This window comes from Rana temporaria, chromosome 6 (genome assembly GCF_905171775.1).
Source record: "Rana temporaria chromosome 6, aRanTem1.1, whole genome shotgun sequence".
In the NCBI taxonomy this organism is placed as follows: Eukaryota; Metazoa; Chordata; class Amphibia; order Anura; family Ranidae; genus Rana; species Rana temporaria.
In genome coordinates, this window is record NC_053494.1 from 108,127,418 (window position 1) to 108,153,637 (window position 26,220).

General features: G+C 43.1%; 1 protein-coding gene across 2 annotated transcripts in view; it reads right to left on the bottom strand.

Moving 5' to 3' along the window:
- Positions 1-26,220, bottom strand: part of ORMDL1 (ORMDL sphingolipid biosynthesis regulator 1) — a 77,107-nt gene that overhangs the window by 23,737 nt on the left and 27,150 nt on the right. The window contains exon 1 of one of the 2 annotated variants that reach the window (XM_040357153.1): positions 8,682-8,835. The exons of the other annotated variant lie outside the window; for it this stretch is intronic. Within the exon in view, the coding sequence (XP_040213087.1) occupies positions 8,682-8,815 (134 nt within the window). The 5' untranslated portion in view covers positions 8,816-8,835. Of the gene's footprint in view, positions 1-8,681; positions 8,836-26,220 lie in introns of those variants that run through there. 2 annotated transcript variants of the gene reach the window in all.

The following is a 26,220-nucleotide window of genomic DNA, read 5'->3' on the forward strand; positions in this document are numbered from 1 at the left end:
AGGAAATTAAAGGGGAAATACAGAACCTACGTATGGACCTGCGACACTTTATATCCAGAATTGAAACAATAGAAGAACGAACAAAGACGGCAGAACAAGAAGTAAAAGTAATAAAAGACCAAATTGACCAGACACAAAGACAACAGAGACTCATCCTCTACAAAATAGAAGACCAAGAAAATAGAAGCCGTAGACAAAACCTTAGGATAAGGTCAATTCCAGAGGAAAGGGGAGAAGACCTCAGGAAAATAATGCGAAGGATATTTAATCCCCTCCTGGAAAAACCAATAGAAGATCCCGTCAGGATTGAAAGGGTCCATAGAATAGGAAACCCACAAAGAGCCAGCTTAGAGCGAACAAGAGACGTTATAATCAGGTTCCGGCTCTATGAGGACAAAGAAATAGTATGGAAAAAACTGAGGGGTCAACCCCCGATAGTCCTTGATGGGATAGAGCTACAGATATTCTCGGACCTATCGGTTGAGACCTTGGCAAGGCGACGAGCACTGAAACCCCTTCTAAAGCAGATGATAGATCTAAACATTAAATACACTTGGGGGCACCCGGCAAGTCTAATTGGTACAAAAGACGGAAGATCGGCAACACTTAGATTCCCGGAGGACCTAGAAGAATTCTGTAAAAAATTTGAAAATATTGAGATCCCCGATTTACCAGGATGGGAATAGAGGAACTGGAGAGGGGGGAGGAGAAAGAGGAATTAATTCACAAGGAGCTAATTTCCAGAAAATCTGTCTTTTTCCAGCCTTGCTCTCTGTGGTGATGTTCGGCAAGATGGGGGATTTACCCATCCCCCCTCTCCCCCGCTCTAGGATTAGAGCGGAGGGGAGGCAATCCCGGGACCCCACCTAGAGGAAACTGGACCAGATATGGAAGATGGTTCAGAGGCCAATAATTGGCCAAAAGGGGAGGGAGGGGGGAGGGGGGAGAGTGGGGAGGAGGTGGGAGGGGAGGGGGCGGGGAAGGGAGGGAGGGAGGGAAGGGGGAGGAAGGGATCTATCTCACCAAAATAATCAGAAAAAAGGGAAAGACCAAAGATGCCACAAATCAAATGTATATCTTATAATGTGAAAGGTCTCAATAGCCCAACTAAGAGACATAAGGTGCTCAAGGAATTGAAGAGATATAAAGCAGACATCTCCTTCTTACAGGAAACTCATATCACCCTAGGTTCGAATATTAGATTGTACGCCCCAGACTTTCCCACTTGGTACTATGGAGATACGATCTCCAAAAGAGCTAGAGGGATAGCTATTGGATTCTCAAAAAGGGTACGGTTTGAATTAACCGATAGACTGACAGACCCAGAGGGGAGATTCCTTTTTCTGAGAGGAAAATTGGAAGGACTAGAATGTACTCTAGTAAATGTCTATGCCCCAAATGATCTACCGATAAAATTCCTTCTGGGAATACTAGGGAAATTAACAGACTTTAGGAGAGGAAGAGTAATCATGGGAGGGGATTTTAACTTATGCTTAAACCCAAATATAGATAAGACAACCCAAACATTGAGGGATCGGGGTGTACAGTTAAGAAAACTCAGGGACGCCCTATTTAGGAGCCAATTGATCGATGCTTGGAGAGTCTTCAACCCTGACCAACGGGATTATACATTTTTCTCCCCGGTCCATGGGACTTACTCAAGGATCGACCATATATTGGTGGATCACAGGACCTTAGATATTGTGGTAGAGACAAAAATAGAAATCATGACGATCTCCGATCATGCACCAGTAAGTGTCATAATAGACATCTCAGGAAATCAGAGACCTGAACAAAACTGGAGATTAGACGAAAATTTGTTGATAGATGAGACCAGTTTAACAAGGGTTAAAAAAGAGCTGGAAGAGTATTTTACGTTAAACGAGATGGAGGAAGTTTCGGGGACAATACTATGGGATGCCCATAAGGCTGTGATAAGAGGAACCTTTATCTCGGAAGAAGCAAGGAAAAAAAGAGAAAAAAATAGGAAAAAAGAAGAATTAATAGAAGAGATCCTCCACTTAGAACAGGAACATAAAAAAACAGGGAAAAAATGTGATCTGTACCTAAAACTGATCAATAAACGCAACGAACTGAAAGATGTTATGGACCAAGAAACCCGAAAGGAATTTAACTCAATTGCCAGGGAAAGATATATGTGGGGGAATAAAACTAACAAACATTTAGCAAGAATGGTGCAGAAAAAGAAATCAAAAAACTATATAGAAAAAATCAAGAACGAAAAAGGAGAGACGATGTATACAACAAAAGATATTGCAGAGACCTTCAGGCAATATTATGAGAGACTCTACTCGGTAGAACAAAAGAATGGGCTGGAGGGAGAAAAAATAAATAAAACGGTAAACTTCTTGAGGGAAGCAGGACTACCAAAAATAAGTAGAAGCGAGGCATCAGTTATGGATAGACCAATATCGGAAAAAGAGATAAATATCGCATTAGCCGGTACAGCATCAGGCAAAAGCCCGGGGCCCGACGGCTTCACCATTTTGTATTACAAAAAGTGTAGGGAGATCCTTCTACCAAAAATATGCCAATATTTTAACGGATTGGGCAAAGACTTTAAACTGAGCCGGGAGGCCTCAGAGGCCACTATAACAGTCATTCCCAAGGAGGGTAAGGATAAAGGAGATTGCTCAGGATATCGACCAATATCTCTGCTAAACACAGACGTAAAACTGTTTGCAAAGGTCTTGGCCGAGAGAGTAAAACAAGAAATGGCAAAGATGGTACACCCAGACCAGACAGGATTCATCCAGGGAAGAGAGGGGAGGGACAATGGAGTCAGAGCATTATTGATAATGCAAAAAATGAAAATGACCAGGACCCCCAGTCTGCTCTTGTCGATAGATGCGGAAAAGGCATTTGACAGAGTAGACTGGGGGTTCATGTTAAATACCCTGGAGGAAATGGGGTTTGGACAAAGGATGAGGGAGTGGATAACAACTCTCTATCAGGAACCAAGGGCAAAAATAAAAATAAATGGTAGCTTATCCCAAGAACTGATAATGAAAAACGGAACTAGGCAGGGATGTCCCCTGTCCCCACTCCTGTTTGTACTCTCTTTGGAGCCCCTATTGGCCAGGATACGCAAGTGCTCCGACATAAGAGGAGTCAAAATAGGAGAGGACGAACACAAACTCTCTGCATTTGCAGATGACGTTCTCTTCTATTTGTCGGACCCTAGAACCTCAATCCCTAAATTATTAGAACTATGCACACGATATGGAGAAATATCAAATTTTAAAATCAATGTGGCCAAAACCGAGATTTTGAGTATTAATGTTAACGGACGGGACGAAAGAGAGTTAAAACTGAAATACCGCTTCTCCTGGGTAAAAGCACTCAAGTACCTTGGTATTTTTCTTGTAAAATCAAATAAAAAAAATGTATGTTAAAAACTTTATTCCCCTGCTAAATGAAATTAGGGAAGAAATAGGGAGGATAAAAAACAGACCAATATCCTGGATAGGACGAATAAATTATTGCAAAATGGTAATATTACCAAAGATTACCTATAAGTTCCAGATGATACCCATAAGTTTGCCTGGAATACTCTTCACAGCTCTTAAAAAACAGATTATGAACTTCATATGGAGAAACAAGAAACACAGAATAGCCTTCCAGACCCTAAGACAACCCAAAATTAAGGGGGGACTAGCAGTACCAGACATTAAAACATATTACGAGGCGGTGGTATTATCTAGGGTGGTGGAATGGGCTAGAGCCAGCAAGGAAAAGAGGTGGGTGAACATTGAAAATGAAATGTCAAAGGCACGCCTGGACAAGATTATATGGAACCCACCCCAATATAGGACACTTGATGAGAATACACATGAGATAACTAAAAATGCACTAAAAATTTGGGACACTATGTATACAAAAATAGAAAAGGAATTTAATTCACCACTATTGGCACTAAAAAACAATGATTACTTTGCACCGAGCAAATCACAGATTGGAGGAAATTGGATAAAAAAAGACACGACCCAATTAAGGGACGTAATAAAAGATGGGCACATTGCAACACTGCAAGAATTAAGGGGAAAAAATTGTTTTTTGAAAATTGACGAGTGGAGATACCACCAGCTAGCCCACTTTATACAAAAATTGCCGCACCCATTGAGGTCAGGGGAGCAATTATCCGATTTAGAAAAACTATGTACATCGGAAAAGGTCAAGGGAACTATTTCAAAATTATATAAGATCCTGTTAAAAGTGGACGAGCGGATGGTCCCTCCTTTCGTCAAAAAATGGGAGAGGGAACTTGGATCTAAAAGAGACAGGACCACGATAGAAAAAATGCTGACACTGGCCCACTCCTCGGCAGTAGATAGCCGTACAGCCGAGATGAGCTATAAATGTCTGACTGGATGGTACATGACCCCGGACAAACTATCCAAGTTTGACGATGGTCAAACGGGAGAGTGTTGGAGGGGATGTGGGTCCCCTGGTACCATGGCTCATCTGTGGTGGAAATGCCCTAAAGTAGAGGAATTCTGGAAAAAAATCCTGGGGTGCATAGAAGAGATTACAAAAAGCAAAAATTAAGTTGGACCCCTGGGTAGTATTGTTCCATGGGGGAGAGGATGCAATTAAAAAATATAAGAAAACCCTTGTCCCACATCTATTAAATGCTGCTAAAAGGACAATACCGAGAAAATGGCAGGAGGAGGAATGTCCCTCAATTTGGGAATGGATAGACTCCGTGGAAGAGACCTATAAAATGGAAGAACTGAGAGAAGGGGTGGAAGGCAATAATATAGCCCAGGATAAGAAATGGGATAACTGGAGGGCCTTTAAGAAATCGTGGAGTTATGTTGAAAAACTCAGAGTTGAGACCTAAAGACAAATTAAAAATAGATTTGAAGGCATCAGGAGGTACTTGGGATTGTTTATGGTGAGATAGAGGGAGGGGGGGTGGGAGAGGGAGGGAAGGGAGGAATTGGGATAAGGCGAAGGAATCGAAAAATCCTTTTTGTTGAGATTACTAACCAAATTATATATATATATATAAAAAAAAAAAAAAATTATATATATATATATATATATATATACGGCAAGAAAAAAGAAATCTAAGAAAAAACCATACTAATGATGCGAAACCTGATTAGAGACGCTAAGGGCTGGCAAACGGAACATGAGCGTATAAACGCATACTCTATGAGGTTGAAGTCTGAAGTAAAAAAAAAAAAAAAAAACAGAAATAAACTGCGCTTGTGACAAATGTGATAAAAATACAGCTGCCCCTCTAGTGAGATATTTTTACAAAACAGAATAATAAAGAAATTGTCCAAAAATCATCAACGTGACATGAGACGCAAGTGTGAATCTTGATTGTTGAATCACCAGCCACTTCCCACCGCGTGAAAAAAACACCACCAATATTATAGATGTGCTCTTTCCAGAGGAGCGTTGACCCCCTATTACGGAAGGTCAAAGGCTCTTGTATTTGGGGTACTCCAACTCGTTGCGAGATCCACATAAGGTTAGCAGGTGATATAGCTCCAAACAGCCAATGGGAGAGAACAGAAAAATCCTCTTACTCCACTCATAGCATCAGGTAGCATACCCCAAAGTAGACATAGAAAAATCCAAAATAGTGTAAAACCTTTTTCCACCAGGCTTTTTTGAAGGTAATATTTATACAGCGCACCCAGTGGACGATTGAAACTTTATGAAAAGCTGGAGATCAACTTTAAAAGCACCTTATCCTTCCCTGCACTCCCTTAGTCTGCACCAAGCTCTTAACGATTCCTCTAAGTTTGGACTTGCTGAGCAAATTGGAGCTTAAAGCTATATTAAAAAAAAGAAACAAGCAAACATGTATACTTACCTGCTCTGTGCAGTGGTTTTGCACAGAGCATCCCGGATATTCCCCTTCTCAGGGTCCCACGCTGTCTCTCCTGGCTCCTCCCTCCTGTCGGTTGTCCCCACAGTAAGCAGCTTGCTGTGGTGGCACCCAAGCAGGCGTGCTCCAGAGCCGTGGCTCTGTGTCCATTTACACACAGAGCCGTGGTTTGGCCATGCCCATCCGTCTACCGATTGGCTCACTGGCTGTTACCGACAGCAGTGAGAGCCAATGCCAATAGCAAGGCTCTCGTGGACATCATTGGATCGAGATGGGGCTCAGGTTAAGTACTGGGGGGGCTGTTGCACACAAGATTTTGGATAAAAAAAATTGTGTCTATACAATCACTGAGTTGGGCAACCAAACTGATAAGAGGCATGGAGGAAAGATTAGAGGAACCGAGTCTATTCCCACTTAAAGGAGATTAAGGGGGATATGATCAACATGTACAAATACATAAGTGGTCCATATCGTGAACTTGGTGTTGCGTTATTCACTTTAAGGTCATCACAGAGGACAAGGGGGCACCCTTTACATCTAGAGGAAAAAAGATTTAATCTCCAAATACGGAAAGGTTTCTTCATAGTACAAGCTGTGAAAATGTGGAATAGACTCCCTCCAGAGGTGGTTCTTTAAAAAAGGCCTGGATTCTTTCCTAAATTTACAGAATATAACTGGGTACTAGCATTTATAGATAAAAGTTGATCCAGGGAAAATCTGATTGCCTCTCGGGGGATCAGGAAGGATTTTTTTCCCCTGCTGTGGCAAATTGGAACATGCTTTCCTGGGATTTTTTGCCTTCCTTTTCTAACATTACATCCAGGATACTAAGAACATTTACAGTATGCTTTTTTTCCCCTTTTATCGCCGTACATACCGTTATATTGAGGTTTTCTCCCCGGCTTCCGATTCTCGCGGGACTGGGCGTTCCTATCCCTGGGTTAGATGATTGACGTCTAGTGAAACAGTTCCCATGTCGCACAAGGCGCGTCACCAGATTTCCTTAAATAGCCGAGCTGGGAGTCGGCGCTATACGGCGCCGTGTCGAGCTGACTACACAGGCGCCGTATAGCGCTGACTCGCAGCTCGGCTATTTACAGAAATCTGGTGACGCGCCTTGTGCGACATGGGAACTGTTTCACCAGACGTCAATCAATCTAACCCGGGGATAGGAACGCCCAGTCCCGCAGGAATCAGAACCCGGAAGCCGGGGAGAAAATCACAATATAACAGTATGTACGGCGATAAAAAAAAAAAAGACCTGCATGCTGTAAATGTTGTTAGTATCCTGGATGTAATGTTAGAATTTTTTTTTAAGGGGGAACCCTTGCTTTAAATTTAACTGGCAGAGCAGACCTAATGGTGAACGTATTGGAATTGGTGGCAGGATTTGTGTCTTTCCTTGCTAGGATACAGGTAGCAGATACCGCCTCAGACCTAGCAACTATCTGGAGCAGCAGTGGCGGTCAAGAGGACCTTTTATGCTGTATGACTATACGCATGTAAACAAACTGTACCCATTATATTCAAATTATATTTGCCTTACTGTAGAGACCTTGTATTTATTAATTTGACTATCACAATTGGTTATAAAATTAAAAGTGCATCCTGTGATTTCTAGATCTCCTTTAAAGCGGGGGTTCACCCTATCGACAGGAAAAAAAAAAAATTTTTTTCTTTTACCTTTAAATCAGGCACTGTAGCGCGAGCTACAGTATGCCTGTCCCGAATTTTTTCCCCCCATACTCACCTTGTAGTCGTCCATCGAAGATACCGGGGAATGGGCGTGCCTCTGGAGACGGAGGATGATTGACGGCCGGCTCTGGCGCGTCACGCTTCTCCGGAAATAGCCGAAATAGGCTTGGTCTTCACGACGCGTGCGCATAGCCTGTGCGCACGCGCCGTGAAGAGCCGAGACCTACTCCGGCTGTCTTCGGGGAGAGTGACGTGCCAGGGCCGGCCGTCAATCATCCTCCCTCTCCATAGGCACGCCCATTCCCCGCGGGAGCCGGAATCTACGATGGACGACTACGAGGTGAGTACGGGGTTAAAAAAATCGGGACAGGCATACTGTAGCTCGCGCTACAATGCCTGTCTCGATGGTAACATCATGTGGGTCAGGGTGAACTACCGCTTTAACTTTTCTTTTTGTTCCCATTTAGATCTGACTAGCTAAAAAAGGATGTCCAGACATCTACCTTTTTTCAAATTCTTCCACATGTGTACGACTGTTGAAGCCATTGTCATAAGTTCTACATGAACTAGAGATCTTTATAAACTAGTTAAAATTCCAGGGCGTTGTAAGCTATAGATTGAACAAGCTGTGCTCGAGGCAGGAACCACCTACATCAATCAATTCAGCCTTTTCCTATCCAACACTAACAAATTACTACAAGTAAACAAACCCCTAAGTAACTCATTAGTTAAATTACAAGCAGTAAACACAAATCTGCAGACGGAGAATTTAATCCAAAGGTCGCAGAAGACAAAATCCACACAAGGAACAGAAGTTCAGGTCAAAGGACATGACTTGAGGATAGCAAAATAGTTTCTTACAAGAGCTCATGAAATCATATACACATACATAAATACGATATGGGTAGGTATGTACTAAATGTATTTATCAAACATAGAATTTATTAAGGCGGTTGGATGATCTAATTGATTTTTGATTGTTGAAAGAAAACTGGTACCAGAAATGGGGGTGACAGCATCTCAGAATTTGCCGATCTCCTGGATTTACATGCGTTCAATTCTCTAGAGTTACGGTGATATAAAACCCACACTTTCAGCAGCTGATTTAATCACTTACTGAATATGCAGCGTCCTTATCTTCCAATCCTTGGCTAGGTTCTGGTTTAAGCTGATGCCATGACCGCTGCCCCAGGTTTCCTGTTTCAGGGAGGCTCCTGTCTCTTGTAGCGTCCTATGAAACCACTCTTGCATGCAGAGACTAAAGTTGTGTCTCCCTACACTGTGTGCATCAATAGAAAGACAACCCTGTAGCCTAGGATAGCAAACAACTCCCGTGCTCCTCCTCCCTCTCCACCCTGTTGTGGAAATTTTATGAAGATGCATTTAATATGTATTGTCATAGTGTCTCCCAGTGTTAGTACTCCCGCAGCCTGCTCTAAAGAGCTGACTGGGGCAGACTGACGCTGGTTGAGTCCCGTCTGGTAGTGGAAAACTTCCTGAGGTTGGAGAGAGGTGTTTGCAGAGTGGGGATATAATGTCTGCCAGCGAAAGGGCACTCTGATGGAAAAATATGGCTCTAGGCTACACGTAATCCATATCTCCTGTGCTAATAAGCACCCATTCAACACATTTCATTCTAATGGTATAATGCATCTTACCCATCACTCCATTTCCCATATATCCCCAAGTAAACAGACATGACCACAGCTTACGTCCTCATCTCAGTACCATCCTCTTTTGCCTATACTGAGCACAGCATTTGGTTTTGTTCAACCACAACAAAAGGAAATGACAAAAACAGGAAGTCATGGCCCCAACAGCCAATAGCTTCCTCCATGGGAAATGACATCACAGGATATGAATGTCAACACAGGAAATCCTTCCAACAGGATGAGTTTATACAACCAATGAACAATGACTAGGGGAGTCTCATGGGAATGTCTGGGCAGGGACGGCGTGTATTGTTTCCCACCCCCTGTACCTGGAAGCCATCATCATGGCTGGTCTTCATGAATCATGAACTCTGCCCCTGACCATAACAATTCAAAAGCTCCCGTTTTTACCGTTGGCATGAATCCTTATTCTGCATTGTTCAGAGAACAATGCACACCCGGATTATACTACCGTTATACTACCATTCCTGCTGATGGGAGATTGGTAGTAGGGGCACTCCCTGGCCCAGTGAATGTGTAGATCAGGCACACTGGGGTGACACGAGCATACATCCGTCATAAGCGATAATGTCTTTGCAGAGTGAACACCCCCCCCAGATGAACGCTCCGTGCATTGCACAAGGGCCCTTTCGCTGGCAGACATATCCCCACTCAGCAAACCCCTCTCTCTAACCTCAGGAAGTTTACCACTACCAGACGGGACTCAACTAGCGTCAGTCTGCCCCAGTTAGCTCTTTAGAGCGGGCTGCGGGAGTACTAACACTAGGAGACACTATGACAATACATATTAAATATCTTCATAAAATGTCCACAACAGTCTTTCATCTTTTTTTGTAAAATTATTTTTATTCAGTTTTCAAAACATAGATACAACAATAAGCCACAAGACGTGACCAACAATTACCGGCCAGAACACATTTACTGGTTTACAGTCCAAAAAAAAAAAAAAAAATTATACACCAAATACTTACAAACCAAACTAAAATAACCCCCCCCCCCCCCACATAATATAAACCTTTTGCCTAATCATAGTTTCAATGCTGAGCCCCCAAACTGGAGGTAGGTGCCAGATGACACAGCACCCAAGCTTTCTGCCCCCCCCCCGGGTCGTGATACCAGATAAGGAATAAAATGCAAAGCATGACCCTCCTCCCCCCTCCTTCCCCTGAAGAAACCCATATGCAAGTCCCTCATCTTTTGTCATATGCTCCCATGTGTCCCTAGAAAAATCTTGATGTTCTTATGCCTGGAAATTAATCGATCCATAAAAGGGAAAACATGGCTTGACATGTAGACTCTGTTCTTCAGAAGAGGATGGTACTGAGATGAGGATATAAGCTGTGGTCATGTCTTGTTTTCTTGGGGATATATGGGAAAGAGCGCGATGTAAGATGCATTATACCATTAGAATGAAATGTGTTGAATGGGTGCTTATTAGCACAGGAGATATGGATTACGCGTTGCGTAGAGACATATTTTGACTGCCTGGAGACTGCACTGATCACTCTTTCCTGTGAAGAGCAGAAGTTCAGGGAGGCAGCACAGAGAGCAGGAGCCAACCGCATTGGAAAGTTGTAAACTGCAAGTGCTGTGGTAAAAATGTAACAAATAGTTTACTTCGGAAGAAGATTTATCTTACTGTGCTCAATGGGTTATGCTAAAAACAACTCTGAGGGTTGAATACTACTACTCTTTAAAAAGAGACAGACATAGGGGTTTATTTACCAAAACTGGAGCGTGCAAAATATGATGTGGCTGTGCATAGTAGCCGATAAACTTCCAACTTCAGCTTGTTCAATTAAGCTTCAACAATAAAACCTGGACGCTGATTGGTTTTTATGCAGAGCTGCACCAGATTTTGCGCTCCCCAGTATTAGTAAATACTCTGTACAGCCAAGAACTAGTCTACCATCTACCCAACACCATGCCTTGTTCTAAACTGGTTGGAGGACATCTTGGTAGAAGCAAGACTTTGCTCCCTTACAGAGCTTCCAGTAAGGAGAATAGTGAGCAGCATAGTAGTGACATTACTAAAGCTCCCAAGAATGGAAGTCGGAAGCAGCAGTGCCTTGGATCTCTCACACAGCAGATATACAGCTGCAGGCACAGGAGGGTCTAGGCACCTTCACACAGGAAGTGCATGGCTATTTTTTATGAGAAGGGCTCATCTCATACCCATGCAGGTTTGAGACAGTGTTTGCACTTTTTTTTTGGCAAACTATTACATCCATTTTAAATCGCAGGGCGAGGAAAATAAATGAATAAAACACACACACACACACACACACACACACACACACACAAAAAAAAAAGAAAAAAACTGCAGTGCTCCATTCACACTTGTACCACTCCAAAGTTGTACCGACTTTGGGGTGCAACTGTGATGCAATTTTGGATGGGTGTGACATGGATATGACTTTGACCAGTGATAATGGATAACTGTTGCATCGTATACATTCAGGTATGACTTTCATGCAACTTTTGAGGCTCAACATTGCAGTCTATGACCCTGAAGTTGCATTAAAGCAAGACCAAAATAGTGCATAAGCCAACTTTAAGTTGCACATATACGAATGGTTATCACTGAAAAACGTAAGAAAAGACTTGTCATGCGAATTTGATGGCATGTGATTTTTCCATGCACAATAATAAGGTGCATTGCGGTGTCATTCAGAAGGGGAGGAGGATACATTTTTCAGGGTACTGCTAAGACACAATTAGCATTTCCTGACAGACTCCATGGCAGCATACGTATGGGTAAACCCCACCCTCCACTCCTCCCCTATAGGACCCCCCTCCCATAAATCTTTGGTCTGAGCCAGAGGCCGTGTTCCTTTTGCCCACCCTTCTAAGAACCAGAATGGTTGAAGTCTTACCTTGGATAAAGTTTCCACGATTTGGCAAGCTGTGCCCCAGAAGTCGTGTGTAGTCTCCAGCAGTCCCCAGCCATTAGTGGGTGGAGAAGGGCGAAGGATGCAGTGCCATGAAGAGCTTACGCCCAGCCAGGGCCGTATATATATTTTTGTTCCTGGTAGGGGGGTTGTTCAGCGGCAGGTACCAAGTAAAAGTATTTTTAAATAAAATAATATGCGCCAAAATGATAAAGACTAGAAAAAGGAAAAACGATATAGCAATCAAATCCTTAATTGTGTTTTATCAGGTCCTTTAGAAAAATCTAACCCGATTTCTTTTTTTTCCCTTCGTCCAGTTTTATGAACGCCGTTGGCTGTTGTCCAGTATTAGTGTCCAAACAGAATAGTTGCAAAGTGTGCTGTCTACCTACAAGGAGATGGTGCCCTTTGCACCTCCTCAGTAAGGTTGGCTATTATGGTGCAGAGTGCACCATGTTGTATCTGTGTGGCTATTATGGTACAAAGGGCACCATCTTGTGTAAGGCAGAACACACACTGTGTTCACATTAGCTTAATGTTCAATTAATCACAGAATAAAAAAATAAAAAATAAATTATCTGAAAAATGATCAACTTTGAATACACTGACCTTTCTTTAGGCTAGGTTCACATCTAAGCGGATGCGAGAAAGTGTGTAATTGCACTGGCAGAGGAAAACCCACACAACTGCTTAGGAGATAGTACACTACTAATGCAGGAAACCCTCAATCCACGCATGTTTCATGCACCTCATTCAAATCGCACCCCCTTGCAATCTGCAGTGGGAGTCAGTGCTATCTTAACGACACCCCAAGCATAGGTTGCAAAACAGTGCATTTTCCTGCACCGGATCACATTCACAAAACGACCATTTGAATCGGTTGCAGTGCGGTTCCAAAATTGGTGTGATTTGAGCCCATTCAAAATGAATGGGCCTCGATTGCGCCGCAATCAACACAGTAAGCCTGGTTTCACACTATATTTTGCATGCAAAAATCGCACAGGAACTGCACCGTATTGCGGTGCAATTCACATGCGATTCTGTGTAGTGTGATTTCAGCCCATTTTGAATGGGCTGAATCGCACTAAAAAAGTGTTGGTACCTTTTTTGTAAACCAACAATGTGGTCTGGTTCGGACAAACGCTGCGTTTGCAACCTTCTTTTGGGAGTTGTTAACTTTGAATTGATACTTGTAGCAGATCAAAAACAGTGCGATGTGGGAAACGCACAAGGATTACAGCATTCCCTGTACCACATATGTATAAACCAGGGCCAAGGCATGCCACTGAGGGCAGCAGAAAGTCCAGCCTGGCTCTAGCATTGGCAGACATGTTGTGGTGTCAACTGCTGAATCAGTAAGACAGTGAGCACAACAACAAGCTTGCCAGTGCCAAGCTGGACTGTCAGTAACACAAGCAATAGAAAACTCAGCATAGCCTCAGTCAACTGTCAGCAACACAAGCAATGCAAAATTTAGCCCAGTCAGCCTTGATCACATACTTTGCCAGTTGCCACACAGAACCACAGACAGTCTCTCACTGACTCACGATCACCTAGTATAAACAGCAGAATGCCAGCAGCAGCACAGCAGTCTGAGCTCACTCTCTGAGACTAGACCAGAAGACAAAGAGGGACATACCTGGACAGGACAGCAGCATTTCATCCATGTGGGGGGCCAGCGGTTACACAGCACTTTACAAGCACTCGGGCTCCTCTCCCAAGCCCAAGGTGGGAGTGACACTGCAAGCCAACGGGAATACATGGTGTGCAGTAGAGCTGCATGATTCTGGGCAAAATGAGAATCACGATTTTTTTGCTTTGAATAAAGAGCACGATTCTCGCAACATAAAATCTTTCACATTATACAAAATAATTTGGGCTAACTTTACTGGTTCGTTTTTTTTTTAAAATTCATTAAAGTATTTTTTCCCCCCCAAAAAATGCATTTGCGGTGCGCAAATACAGTGTGACATAAAACATAGCAACAACGACCATTTTATTCTCTACTTTTTAAAAATAAAAATTTGGGGGGTCCCAGTAGTAATTTTCGAGCAAATAAAAAAAAAAAAAGGGGGGAGGATTTTAACTTAACACTAACAAATGTCAGAAAAAGGTTTAGTGTTTAAATTTTTCTTCATTTACACACAGAAGTGTATTCCTTTGATGTAAAGGACAAATTGTTACAATGTTTAGACTTAATGTTCCACTGATAAAGAATACTGTGATACTTGGCAGACTGCAGCAGAGCAGAGAGAATTCTCTGCATAGAAAGATCGGGAAATACTTTGTCGTGATCGCAACGAAAAAAAAAAATGCTCTGCATTATACCCTTGTAGGCTGTGTGCGACTATCACCCGTGCAGGTTGTCTGTCTGTGCACTTTTACCATGTGGATGCATCACTGCCCCCCCTTGTGTAGCAGGTATGAGAGGGTGTGTTTAACCCATTCCTTGCTGACCAGGACACCATTTGGGTTTAACCCTTACCTTTTTACCCCATTTTGATTTTGTGAGTCCCAGGTCAGATTTAACAAAAGACGGCACGAGATGCTACAGACCTCATTAGGTCACAACATTTTTCCAGATGTAGTCATCATAGGTCATCCTCAAGGTTCAGCCTTCATAGCAGAAGCTCCAAATCCTCATTTATGCACCGCACACACTGCCATGTCAGTCGCTCCATGGAGGGAGCCTGCTGGGGATGCAGAACTCTGATACCAGAGGGCAAGTCTCTGTGTGAGCTATGCCAAGCCCAGGCGGTTGAAAAAGGGGATGGCGATTTCCAACAAATGGAATCTCTGGTGAGGTGCGTGGTGCAAGAATCCCTTAGAGTGGGGTACAAGCCACATGCAAAGTCCAACAGCCATTACAGTGTATTCTCCCACTAGAACGACCAGGAAGAACTGGAACTGTCCCAACCAAGCCATCCATCTATGAAGACCTCAGACAGTGAGGCAGAGGAGTACCTTTGCCCTTGTAACGCCTTTGGTCAAAGCAATGATGAAGGGCATTTACATGAATAGAAACTGTAGAGTCTCCTGCAAAGCAAGAGGAAGTTCTTTAAGCACCTCTAGAGAGAGAATTCTAATCTCCCATTCCTAATGGAACTAAGGGACATCATTTTGTATGAGTGGAGCAAGGTCGCAAGATATAACTTCCGTCTGAGCAAGATGGCCAAGTTCTATCCATTCAGAGATAAGGATGTGAAGCATCTAAAGCCTGCCTCTAGTTGTTGAGGCCTTGATGAGGCAAGCAAGAATGTTGCTCTTCTTTGGAAGATGCAGCGAATGGCCCGAAAGTTGGCCTGGGCACTTGTGGCCATGTTTAAATCGATGAAAATGAGGCTCCAATTGACATCATTCGCATAGTGGCACGGGTTACGCTCTCGTCAGTTACGGCAAAGTTAAAGCTATGGCTGGGGCCTGGGCTTGCTGATGCCGCCTCTAACAGGCGTAGTGTAACATACCTTTGAGGGAGCTTCATCTTTTGGCAAGCCAGATAGCACCATAACCCAGGCAACAGTTGGCAAGTCGGGGTCCTGCCTTAGGACCGGCACCTGCTAGGCCAGAAGATACAAGACACATTCTAGGACAGGGATATGCAATAAGCGGACCTCCAGCTGTTGCAAGACTACAAGTCCCATCATGCCTCCTCCTCTGGGTGTCACGCTTGTGGCTGTTATTGTCTTGCTAAGCCTCATGGGACTTGTAGTTCTGCAACAGCTGGGAGGTCCGCTAATTGCTTATCCCTGTTCTAGGAGATCAAAAGTTCAGAGCGTACGAGGGTTGCACGTTTTTACAGACCAGGTCAGGATTTTAGGAAGAGCTGATGAAAAAGTCAGATATGTCCTCAGAAGTATGCTAAAAGCTTGACCTCGGGTATCCAAGAAGCTACCGAGTTTGGGCCTCAGACTATTGGAATGTCAAAGTGGTCATATCAGAACATGCATGTCCTCTTTATCTAGGATTCATTTCTTTCCACACATTTTGCCTCACTTGAGTATATGCTTTTTTCGCAAGGTCACTGGTGTCACACAGCACTGCTGTGCCAGTCTCCGAACGCGAGCGGGGGTGTCTTGCCTGAGGGAGGGGGGGTGTCTTGCCTGAGAGGGGGTGTCTTTGTCGGTACTACATGGGGGGTGTCTGTACTGATGCGGGTGTCTGCACTGAGGGGGTTCTTTACTGAGGGGGACTATAGTTGGTGGGGGGGGGGGTGACACCATTTTTATCTGCACTGGGTGACACCAACCCTAGTGAAGCCACTGCAGTGGGGGAGATGTGGATATTACAGTGGGGGGGGGGGGATGTGGATATTATAGTGGGGGGAGGGGGGAGAGATGTGGATATAACAGTGGGTGAGAATTTTTTTTTTTGCCGATCCGGAAAATGATCCGATCCGTGAGTTTTTTGATCCGTTGCACCTCTACAATGTAATACAAGAAATAATGCGCTTCAATCATTCTTACACCATAAAAACCATGGTGCAGTTATGATTGAAGCGCCAACAGCAGAACACCAGCTATTGCCCCAATAAATTGCCCACGAAAAATCGCTTACCCCCGGGTGTGCGTACATCCCCCCCCCCCGGCCACAATTTTCTTCCACACAGCCGGTCCCAAAAAGGTTGGGGACCACTGATCTACATAACCTACCTCAGCCATGGGAGCGAGTCCCCTGGTGGCTGCAATGGAGAAACTGGCTCATTTGCCATTTCATTGCCCCATTTCCTGGTTCACAAGCACATTCAATGGCAGCAATACCAGATAGGGGGCTTGCTGCCTGGTCGAGGATAGCTTAAGGCAGGCAGGGCTTTCAATTTTAACAATTGTTAACGATTGTGTTGAACATTTTGAAACTACGGGCAGCCTTCTGCACCCTACAGGCCTTTCACAATATAAAGGCATGAAGGCAGAATCAGTGCTCATAGGCTAGTCAACACTACGGCGGTCGCCTATGTTAAAAGAAAATGGGGGGGGGGGGGAAGGGTATTTGCAGCCTGTTCTCTATTACAGGAAGGGGAGCCAATTAGGTCTTTGGCTCAGAAGAATCAAGCCTACATCTAAGCAACTCATGTCCCCAGCAAGAGTTCCCTCCTAGTAGTTGGAGTAGGCTAGTTACAGAACGCGGCCTCTGGATCAGCGCAGAGATTTAAATGGGAGTGGGTTCCTATAAGGGAGGAGTGGAGGCGGGGTTAACCTATACGTAGGCTGCCATGGAGTCTATCAGGAAAGGAAAATTACGGCATTTGATAGGAAATTTTCAGTTTTCTAGAACTGCACATCTTTGAGCTTTGGAAAGATTTCACCCCCTTTCTGCCTAATTGACCGGTGTCAGAACAGAAAGTGAGCGAATGTCTCCATTGTTATTACTAAACGGTCAGTTAGGCAGAAAGTGAGTGAAAGTCTCCTTAAGAAACAGACAGTAAATAATTGTTTAGTAATGTTAGAGGAAGGGTTTGAACCATCTGTCTGAAATGTATAGATTGCCCCACTTTCTGACCGCCATTGATGGGTGTGAGAAGAGGGACAGAAATAACAACACCTCCCCACGCTATACTTTACTGCACTACTGCAGGCTGTTCAGTAGTTTTTCCAGGTAACATAAATAAACAGACCACAAAAAGCTGGTACTGTTCCAGTCTTTTATGATCGGCAGAAAGTATATTGTATTCTACTTTAGGAAAAACAAATAAAAAAATTGATAATAAATTATTAATATAATAGAGAACTTGGAAAAACACCTGTGCAAACACTAAAAAAGCCTGTAAAATGACCAAAGATTCTCAAAGTGTGAATGCTGCCTCAGGCTCGTTCACACGGGGCGTACATAACCGTACACGTATTGAAGGCCATGTTTACCGGCATCGCATGAGGATGCACAGGTGTTCCATGCATTCCCATTGCCGTCAATTGGGAAGCAGCATCTGCATGGACACAGCCGCTGCTCACAATTTAAAATCTACAAATGGATGGCCATGAACGCATTCTGGATCATTACAGTAACGCGACATCAATACGAAATGAATTTCTAGGTAATCACAATAAAGAGCTAGAGTATCTCTCATACAAATTTGTTAACCAATGGATATGTTGTAACTGCACATTCATGCATTTTCTGCTCCTAGCCTAGATTTGAAATTAAACTATTGGCAAAAAAAATGTCTTTTCCATTCCGGATAAAGTAAGGGAGGGTTAAAACCCCCCCACAGATTTTTTTTTTTCACCATCAGTGTCCCATTGCGGAGATTTCCCTTCACTTCTTGTCCCACTTCTTTCCCTTCACCCCATAGCCAAACCAGAAGTGAGAATTCCCTTTAAGGGGGGGGGGGGTCCCCAGGACACCAGAACTAGTGTCCTTATTAGAAAATCTCTCCCCACCACCATTACTTTTCTGGTGACAACCCCAAATCTTTATTTTACTTTCACATTAACATTTTCGCTGCCGGAGCCGTTTTTGCACACACATGTACAAAATCATTTTCGGGCTGAAGATTACACAAAACCCCCAGACATTATATATTTTCTGAAAGCAAATACCCTATAGCAGGGGTCTCAAACTCAAATTACCTGAGGGCCACAAGACAAGTTTTCATATGCCATGGGGGGCCGCATGCAAACTTTCAAACTTCAAAAACAACAGTACTGGTGTCAGCGAACACATTATTAACCCCCCAGCACTGGTGTCAGCGAGCGCATTATTACCACCAGCACTGGTGTAAGTCAGGGTTTGACAAATTTGCTTGGAATCTAGGAGCCAGCTAAAAAAGTTAGCAGCCAGAAAACGCACCCCGTCCCGACGAGCTTGCGCGCAGAAGCGAACACATACGTGAGCAGCGCCCGCATATGTAAACGGTGTTCAAACCACACATGTGAGGTATCGCCGCGATTGGTAGAGTGAGAGCAATAATTCTAGCTCCTCTGTAACTTAAAACATGCAACCTGTAGATTTTTTAAAACGTCGCCTATGAAGATTTTACAGGGTAAAAAAGTTTGTCGGCATTCCACAAGCGGACACAATTTTGAAGCGTGACATGTTGGGTATGAATTTACTCGGCGTAACATTATCTTTCATAATATTTAAAAAAAATGGGGATAACTTTACTGTTTTATTTTTTAATTAAAAAAAGTGTAATTTTTTCCCAAAAAAGTGCGCTTGTAAGACCGCTGCGCAAATACGGCGAAACAGAAAGTATTGCAACGATCGCTATTTTATTCTCTAGGGTGTTAGGATAAAAAATATATATAATGTTTGGGGGTTCTAATTAGAGGGAAGAAGATGGCAGTGAAAATAGTGTAAAATGACATTAGAATTGCTGTTTAACTTGTAATGCTTAACTTGTAATACCAACGGCCACCACCAGATGGCGCCAGCTCACATCTGGTGGTAATAACTTGTAATACCAACGGCTCACCACCAGATGGGGCCAGCTCAAAAGAAAAAAAAAAAAAAAATTTTTTTTTTTGCTCCCCTCACTTCCACCCTGCCTGGGGGCCATTTATAACTGGTCCGCGGGCCGCAAATGGCCCGCGGGCCGGTACTTTGAGACCACTGCCCTATAGAATAAAAAAGTGGTAGTTTCATTTTTTTTTTATGTCACACGTTATTACCTCGAAGGTCTAGGGGACAGAAAATTTCAGAATAAAAAAGAAAAGGAAAAGAAGTAGTGTTTACTGACCCCCCCCCCCTCCATTACATAGGAGACAAAATGTCCCCTATTTGAGTTTTTTAGGTGACAGGTTCTCTTTAATGAGATATATTACCCTACATGTCTCCCCTGTGCTCAACTGAATGTTTCGCAATGCAGATCACATAACATCTTTTTCTTGCTAAGCTATCCGGGGACACCGAGAGCTTGACCCAGAAGTGACGTCAGACGTCGCTTTCAGGGTCACAACAAGGAGGAGGAGAGCAAACGTGCGTCCATTCTTCTCCTTCCCCTCCAGCCGCCGGCAACCACCATTTCGCTCCCGGGCCCTCGGATGGGCAAGGGGGAGCTCGGAAAGCATAAGAAAAGAGAAAAGGAAAACTGCGCTGTCAAGTGATATAAATATGTGGTAGCTGCCTGCACAACGGATACACTGTATAAAAGGCAAAATGAAAAAAGTAAAGTGCGGCGCTAAAAATGATCATTTTGATGTGATCAAAAAAGAATGTTTGTGTGTGAATAAATACAATGGTGCTGTCTATATGAACTAAACCATTAGATTGCACCTATATGATAAGTGTAATACAAACACAATAAATATTGAAAAGACATTGGTATGAAAACCAAAATATTAGTGCAAAAAACTAAAATTCTGATCAACAGAGTATATAGATGCACACAAGGATAGATGTGAATCTCTATTGAACAACAAAGTGATAATAAACCAAGTGTATTAGTGAACGAGTATAAAGTCCAAATATTCCGCTGAAATGGAAGGGACTGCATATTCAGTTGTCTGTAGGTAATCAACCACCTTAAAGATAAAAGGCTTACCAAACGAGTTGGACCCAGCAAGGCTTACGCCTGATGAGTCCAATGCCCTGTACACACGATCGGTCCATCCGATGAGAACGGTCTGATGGACCGTTTTCATCGGTTAACCGATGAAGCGTGCCTACACATCATCGGTTATAAAAAAAACGATTGTGTCAGAACGCGGTGACGTAAAACACAACGACGTGCTGAAAAAAGTCCAATGCTTCCAAGCATGCGTAGACTTGATTCTGAGAATGCATGGATTTTTAACCGATGCCTACAAACGATCGTTTTTTTTTCTATCGGTTAGATATCCATCAGTAAGATTTAAAACAAGATTGATTTTTTTTTAACCTATGGATAAATGACCGATGGGGCCCACACACGATCGGTTTGGTCCGATGAAAACGGTCCATCAGACCGTTCTCATCGATTTGACCGATCGTGTGTACGCTGCATAAGGGGCTTGTTGGTGTATCACACCCAGGAAGAAGTGAACAAGTACGGCTTCAATGGAACCAGGCGGAGGTATATGGCAGAGTTGGCATCAATGAATATACGCCATGGATGAGGCAACAATACTTCATACAGAATCCTCCCAATGTATCATGTAGTAAAGGAAAAAAGTTTTGGCAAATCTAAAGCAGCCATAGCCCTTTCATACGGTCAGTCCTACCAATTGGACCCTTCATTCACCTCTAAGTAGTGGCAGACATAAAGCGACTTGTGTCCTACCTCCAATCCGATAAAAAGTATAGTGGGCTGTGTACTTGTCCGCTTCGCATAGGCAGAGCAGACACTGACTTGCCATCTACCTGCTCCGCTCATTCATTGTGGCCTGCTACCAGTTACCAAGTCGCTTAAAGAGTCACTAAAGGAATTTTTTTTTTTAGCTAAATAGCTTCCTTTACCTTACTGCAGTCCTGGTTTCATGTCCTCATTGTTCGTTTTTGCTTTCATGTTGCTGTAAATCCTCTCTGTTCTGGACACTTGCTGGTTGCCTGTTTCCTGATAACCACAGTGCTGGGAGATTTCTCACGGTGGTCACTAATGTGATTATTGTGTGTAAAACGAAACTGGATTGGTGCTGAGGAGTTTTAGACAAAGTATCACTGCTCTCTATTGGCTGACTGCCCTCTAGTGGCTCTCTGTACATCAGAGAACCAGAAAACAACAGCAAAAACGAAACTACACTGCAGGCACATTATATGATTGTTTTTTTATCAATTTTTAATCATTTTTAAAAGGAATCAGTTAACTATTATGTCTCTATGCCCTGTAAACAGTCATTTCAGCTAAAAAAAGTTTTTCCTTTAGTGACCCTTTAAGTGGCCCTCGCTCTTCAAAAGGTTGGGCACCCCTGATCTATATACTCTGTTGATCAGAATTTTTGTTTTTTGCACTAATATTTTGTTTTTTATACCAATCTCTAATCAATATTTATTGTGTTTGCATTACACTTATCATATAGGTGCAATCTAATGGTTTAGTTCATATAGACAGCACCATTGTATTTATTCACACACACATTTTTTTTTTGGATCACATCAAAATTATCATTTTTAGCGCCACACTTTACTATTTTTGTTGAGCTCGAAAAGCGTGGCGAGTCGGTACTGGGGGCGTATGTGAGCAATCAGGCGGTGAATCTCTAACAGTGGCAGAGACAGCAATAAAAACTGATAAGTATTCTAAGCCCTCGCCACTCCATCCAAAACAAAAACGGTAAAAATAGCGCTATTAAAACGCTCCCCATGCATCTCAATGGACCCTTTCACACTGAGGCGTTGCGCTGGAGGAGCGTTGAGAAAAGTCCTGCAAGCAGCATCTTTGGAGCAGCTATTGAGCCCTAAAAAAAAAAAACGCTCCAAAAACGCCCCTCTCCATTGAAATGAATACGCTGTAAAAACGCGGAAAAATCACGTTGTTTTACCGCTTTTTTTTACGCTCCGCTATAGGCGTTTCTAGTGTGAAAGGGCTCCTAAAGCGGAGGTCTGCCTGAAAAAAAAATATTAAAAGCCAGCAGCTACAAATACTGCAGCTGCTGACTTTTAATAAATGGACACTTACCTGTCCTGGGTGCCCACGATGTCAGCAGCCGAAGTTGAGCAATCGCTCGGCTCTCGGCTGCCCCCGCCGTCATCCTCAGTGAGGGAATCAGGAAGTGAAAGCTAGGCTATGTTTACTGACATAGACACCAAAGGAGCTAGTCTTTTTGGTTTAGCCCCATTGACTAATGGTTCCTCCTGTCCTACAGTCACTACAGGCGGGAATTGTGTTTATATTCCTTGATACATGTCTGCATTGATCTTTTTCTTTTTGTTTTGTACTGTCTGTGTTTTACTACAAATTGTAAACTACCTTATATAAATAAAAACTGTCAATTAAAAAAAAAAAGAAAAAAAAAAAAAAAGGGTTGGGCATCCCTGTTTTAGACAGTACTTGGCCAGCATTAATTAAAAATCCTGTAGAGTGAAGTTGCACTTTAAGGCGGAGTTCCAACCAAAAGTGGAAGCACTCCTCGCCCCCTTAGATACCACATTTGGCATGTCATTTTTTTGGGGGGGAGGGGGGGCATCAGTAGGACTGGGACTTCCTGTCCCACTTCCTCCTTCCGCCCAGGAACCACCTAGGCGACTCCTCCTGTCGCTTTAGGCGGCCCCTCCATCTAGGCGATCTCCTAGGACACGTGACAGGTCTCACAAGATCACCTGTCCACTCCTAGTGCGAATCGCGCATGCGCAGTGCGTGCCCGGCCATGAAGCCGAAAAGCTGTCACGGCTGGGTGCCCACAGTCTGAATGGAGGTGCCTGCTGAGGGGGAGGGGGGAGAGGAGCGATGCTGGACCATGGAGCAGGTAAGCGTCTGTTTATTAAAAGTCAGCAGCTACACTTTTTGTAGCTGCTGACTTTTAATAAACATAAAAAGGCTGGAAATCCGCTTTAAGAAAAGTAATTTGTTGGCCAAGTGTCCAACTAAATTATAAAAAAAAAAAAAAAAAAGAAAGACTTGTCAGCGAAGTGTCAGGGAAGCGATCAGAGTTGGATGTAAAAACTGCACTTACAGGGGAAACAAATGCACCGATACATTGCCTAACAAATAAAAAATAAATAAATAGATTAAACGCATTGAATGTGACAGCGTGGCCTTGTACACATTAACACAAAAACCAGAACTTGCACATTTGAGCAAGGTCTTTATACATGTATACAGATATTTTCTGACATGCTGATCTCCAAAGAAGAGAGAGCAATCCCTTCAACCACTCATGTGCTGCATTGTACTGTCAGCTGTTATAAAATTGTAGGGGCTCAGTATTCGGAGCAAGCCCGGCCTGACATGGCAATGCCTGTCTTTTGTTAGAGAGATACGTGCACAGGGCCCTCCGATTCATATTGGATTGCATTGTAACCTACGGTTTGCCCTAAGGTTGTAAAGCGCTGCGCAAACTGTTGGCGCTAGATAAATCCAGTATAAAAAAAATAATAATTTATGGCTGAGGTTTAATTACATCAATTAGCTAAAACCATATATGGAATGGACATTAACCACTTGACAACTGGGCACTTAAACACCCTTAAAGCGGATGTGCCACGGGAAAAATATATTAAAAGCCAGCAGCTACAAATACTGCAGCTGCTGACTTTTAATATAAGGACACTTACCTGTCCTGGAGTCCAGCGGTGATCGCAGCAGATGACGAGCCGATCGCTCGTCACCCTGCTGCTCCCCCCTCCATCCTCGGTGAGGGAACCAGGAAGTGAAGCGCTCCGGCTTCACTGCCCGGTTCCCTACGGCGCATGCGCGAGTCGCGCTGCGCCCGCCGATTGGCTCCCGCTGTGTGCTGGGAGCCGAGTGTTCCCAGCATACAACGGGGGACGGACGGGAAGGAAGGAAAAAACCCGTCCTTTGCCCGTATCGTAGGGCCGGAAGTGGGTGCAGATACCTGTCTGTAGACAGGTATCTGCACCCCCCTCCCCCTGAAAGGTGTCAAATGTGACACCGGAGGGGGGGAGGGTTCCGATCAGCGGGACTCCACTTTAGAGTGGAGATCCGCTTTAATAACCAGACCAATTTTCAGCTTTCGGTGCTCTCACATTTTGAATGACAATAACTCAGTCATACAACACTGTAACCAAATGAAATTTTTGTCCTTTTTTTTCCCACAAATAGAGCTTTCTTTTGGTGGTATTTGATCACCTCTGCGGTTTTTATTTTTTCCGCTATAAATGAAAAAAAGAAAGAAAATTTTGTAAAAAAAATGAATTTTTCTTCATTTCTATTATAACATTTTGCAAAAAAGTATTTTTTTTCATAAATTTGGCCTAAAATGTATACTGCTACATATCTTTGGTAAAAAAAAAAAAAAAAAAATTGGGTTATTATTTAGTCTGGGTGAAAGTTATAGGGTCTACAAGCTATGGTACCAATTACTGAAAATTGATCAATTTGATCACACCCGATGTACTGACAGCCTCTCTCATTTCTTGAGACCCTAACATGCCAGAAAAGTACAAATACCCCCCAAATGACCCCTTTTTGGAAAGAAGACATTCCAAGGTATTTAGAAAGGGGCATGGTGAGTTTTTAGAAGTTGTAATTTTTTCCCACAATTCTTTGCAAAATCAAGATTTTTTATTTTTTTTTCACAAAATGTTCATATTCGCCGGTTATTTCTCGCACACAGCATATTCATACCACAAAATACACCCCAAAACACATTCTGCTATTCCTCCCGAGTATGGCGATACCACATGTGTGAGACTTTTACACAGCGTGGTCACATACAGAGGCCCGACATGCAGGGAGCACCATCAGGCGTTCTGGAACACCCAGACCAATTCTAACATTTCTCTCCTACATGGAAAAATCACCATTTATTTGCTAGAAAATTACATAGAACCCCAAAACATTATATATGCTTTTTTAGCAAAAACCCTAGAGAATACAATGGCGGTCGTTGCAACTTTTTATCGCGCACGTTATTTTCGCAGCAATTGTTCGAATGCGTTTTTTTGGAAATAAAACGGTTTTGTGCTTTTAAAAAAAAAAAAAAAAACATTAAAGTTAGCCCAATGTTTTTGCATAATATGAAAGATGAAGTTACGCCGAGTCAATAGATACCCAACATGTCACCCTTCAATATTGCACACGCTTGTGGAATGGCGCCAAACTTCGCTACTTAAAAATCCCCATAGGCGACGCTTTAAATATTTTTACTGGTTACATCTTTTTAGTTAGAGAAGAGCTCTAGGGCCAAAAGTATTGCTCTTGCTCCAACGTTCGCAGCGATACCTCACATGTGTGGTTTGAACACCGTTTTCATATGTGGGCGGGACTTACGTGTGCGGTCGCTTCTGTATACGAGCACGCAGGAACAGGGGCGCTTTAAAAAAAAAATTTTTTTTTTATTGTACATTTCACTTTATTTATTTTAGTTTGATACGTTTTTCCCCAAAAATAAATGTTTTGATCACTTTTATTCCTATTACAAGGAATGTAAACATCCCTTGTAATAGGAATATAGCATGACAGGTCCTCTTTACAGTGAGATGTGGGGTCAATAAGACCCCACATCTCACCTCTAGGCTGGGAAGCCTGAAAAAAAATAAAAAAAAATAAAACGATCCTGGT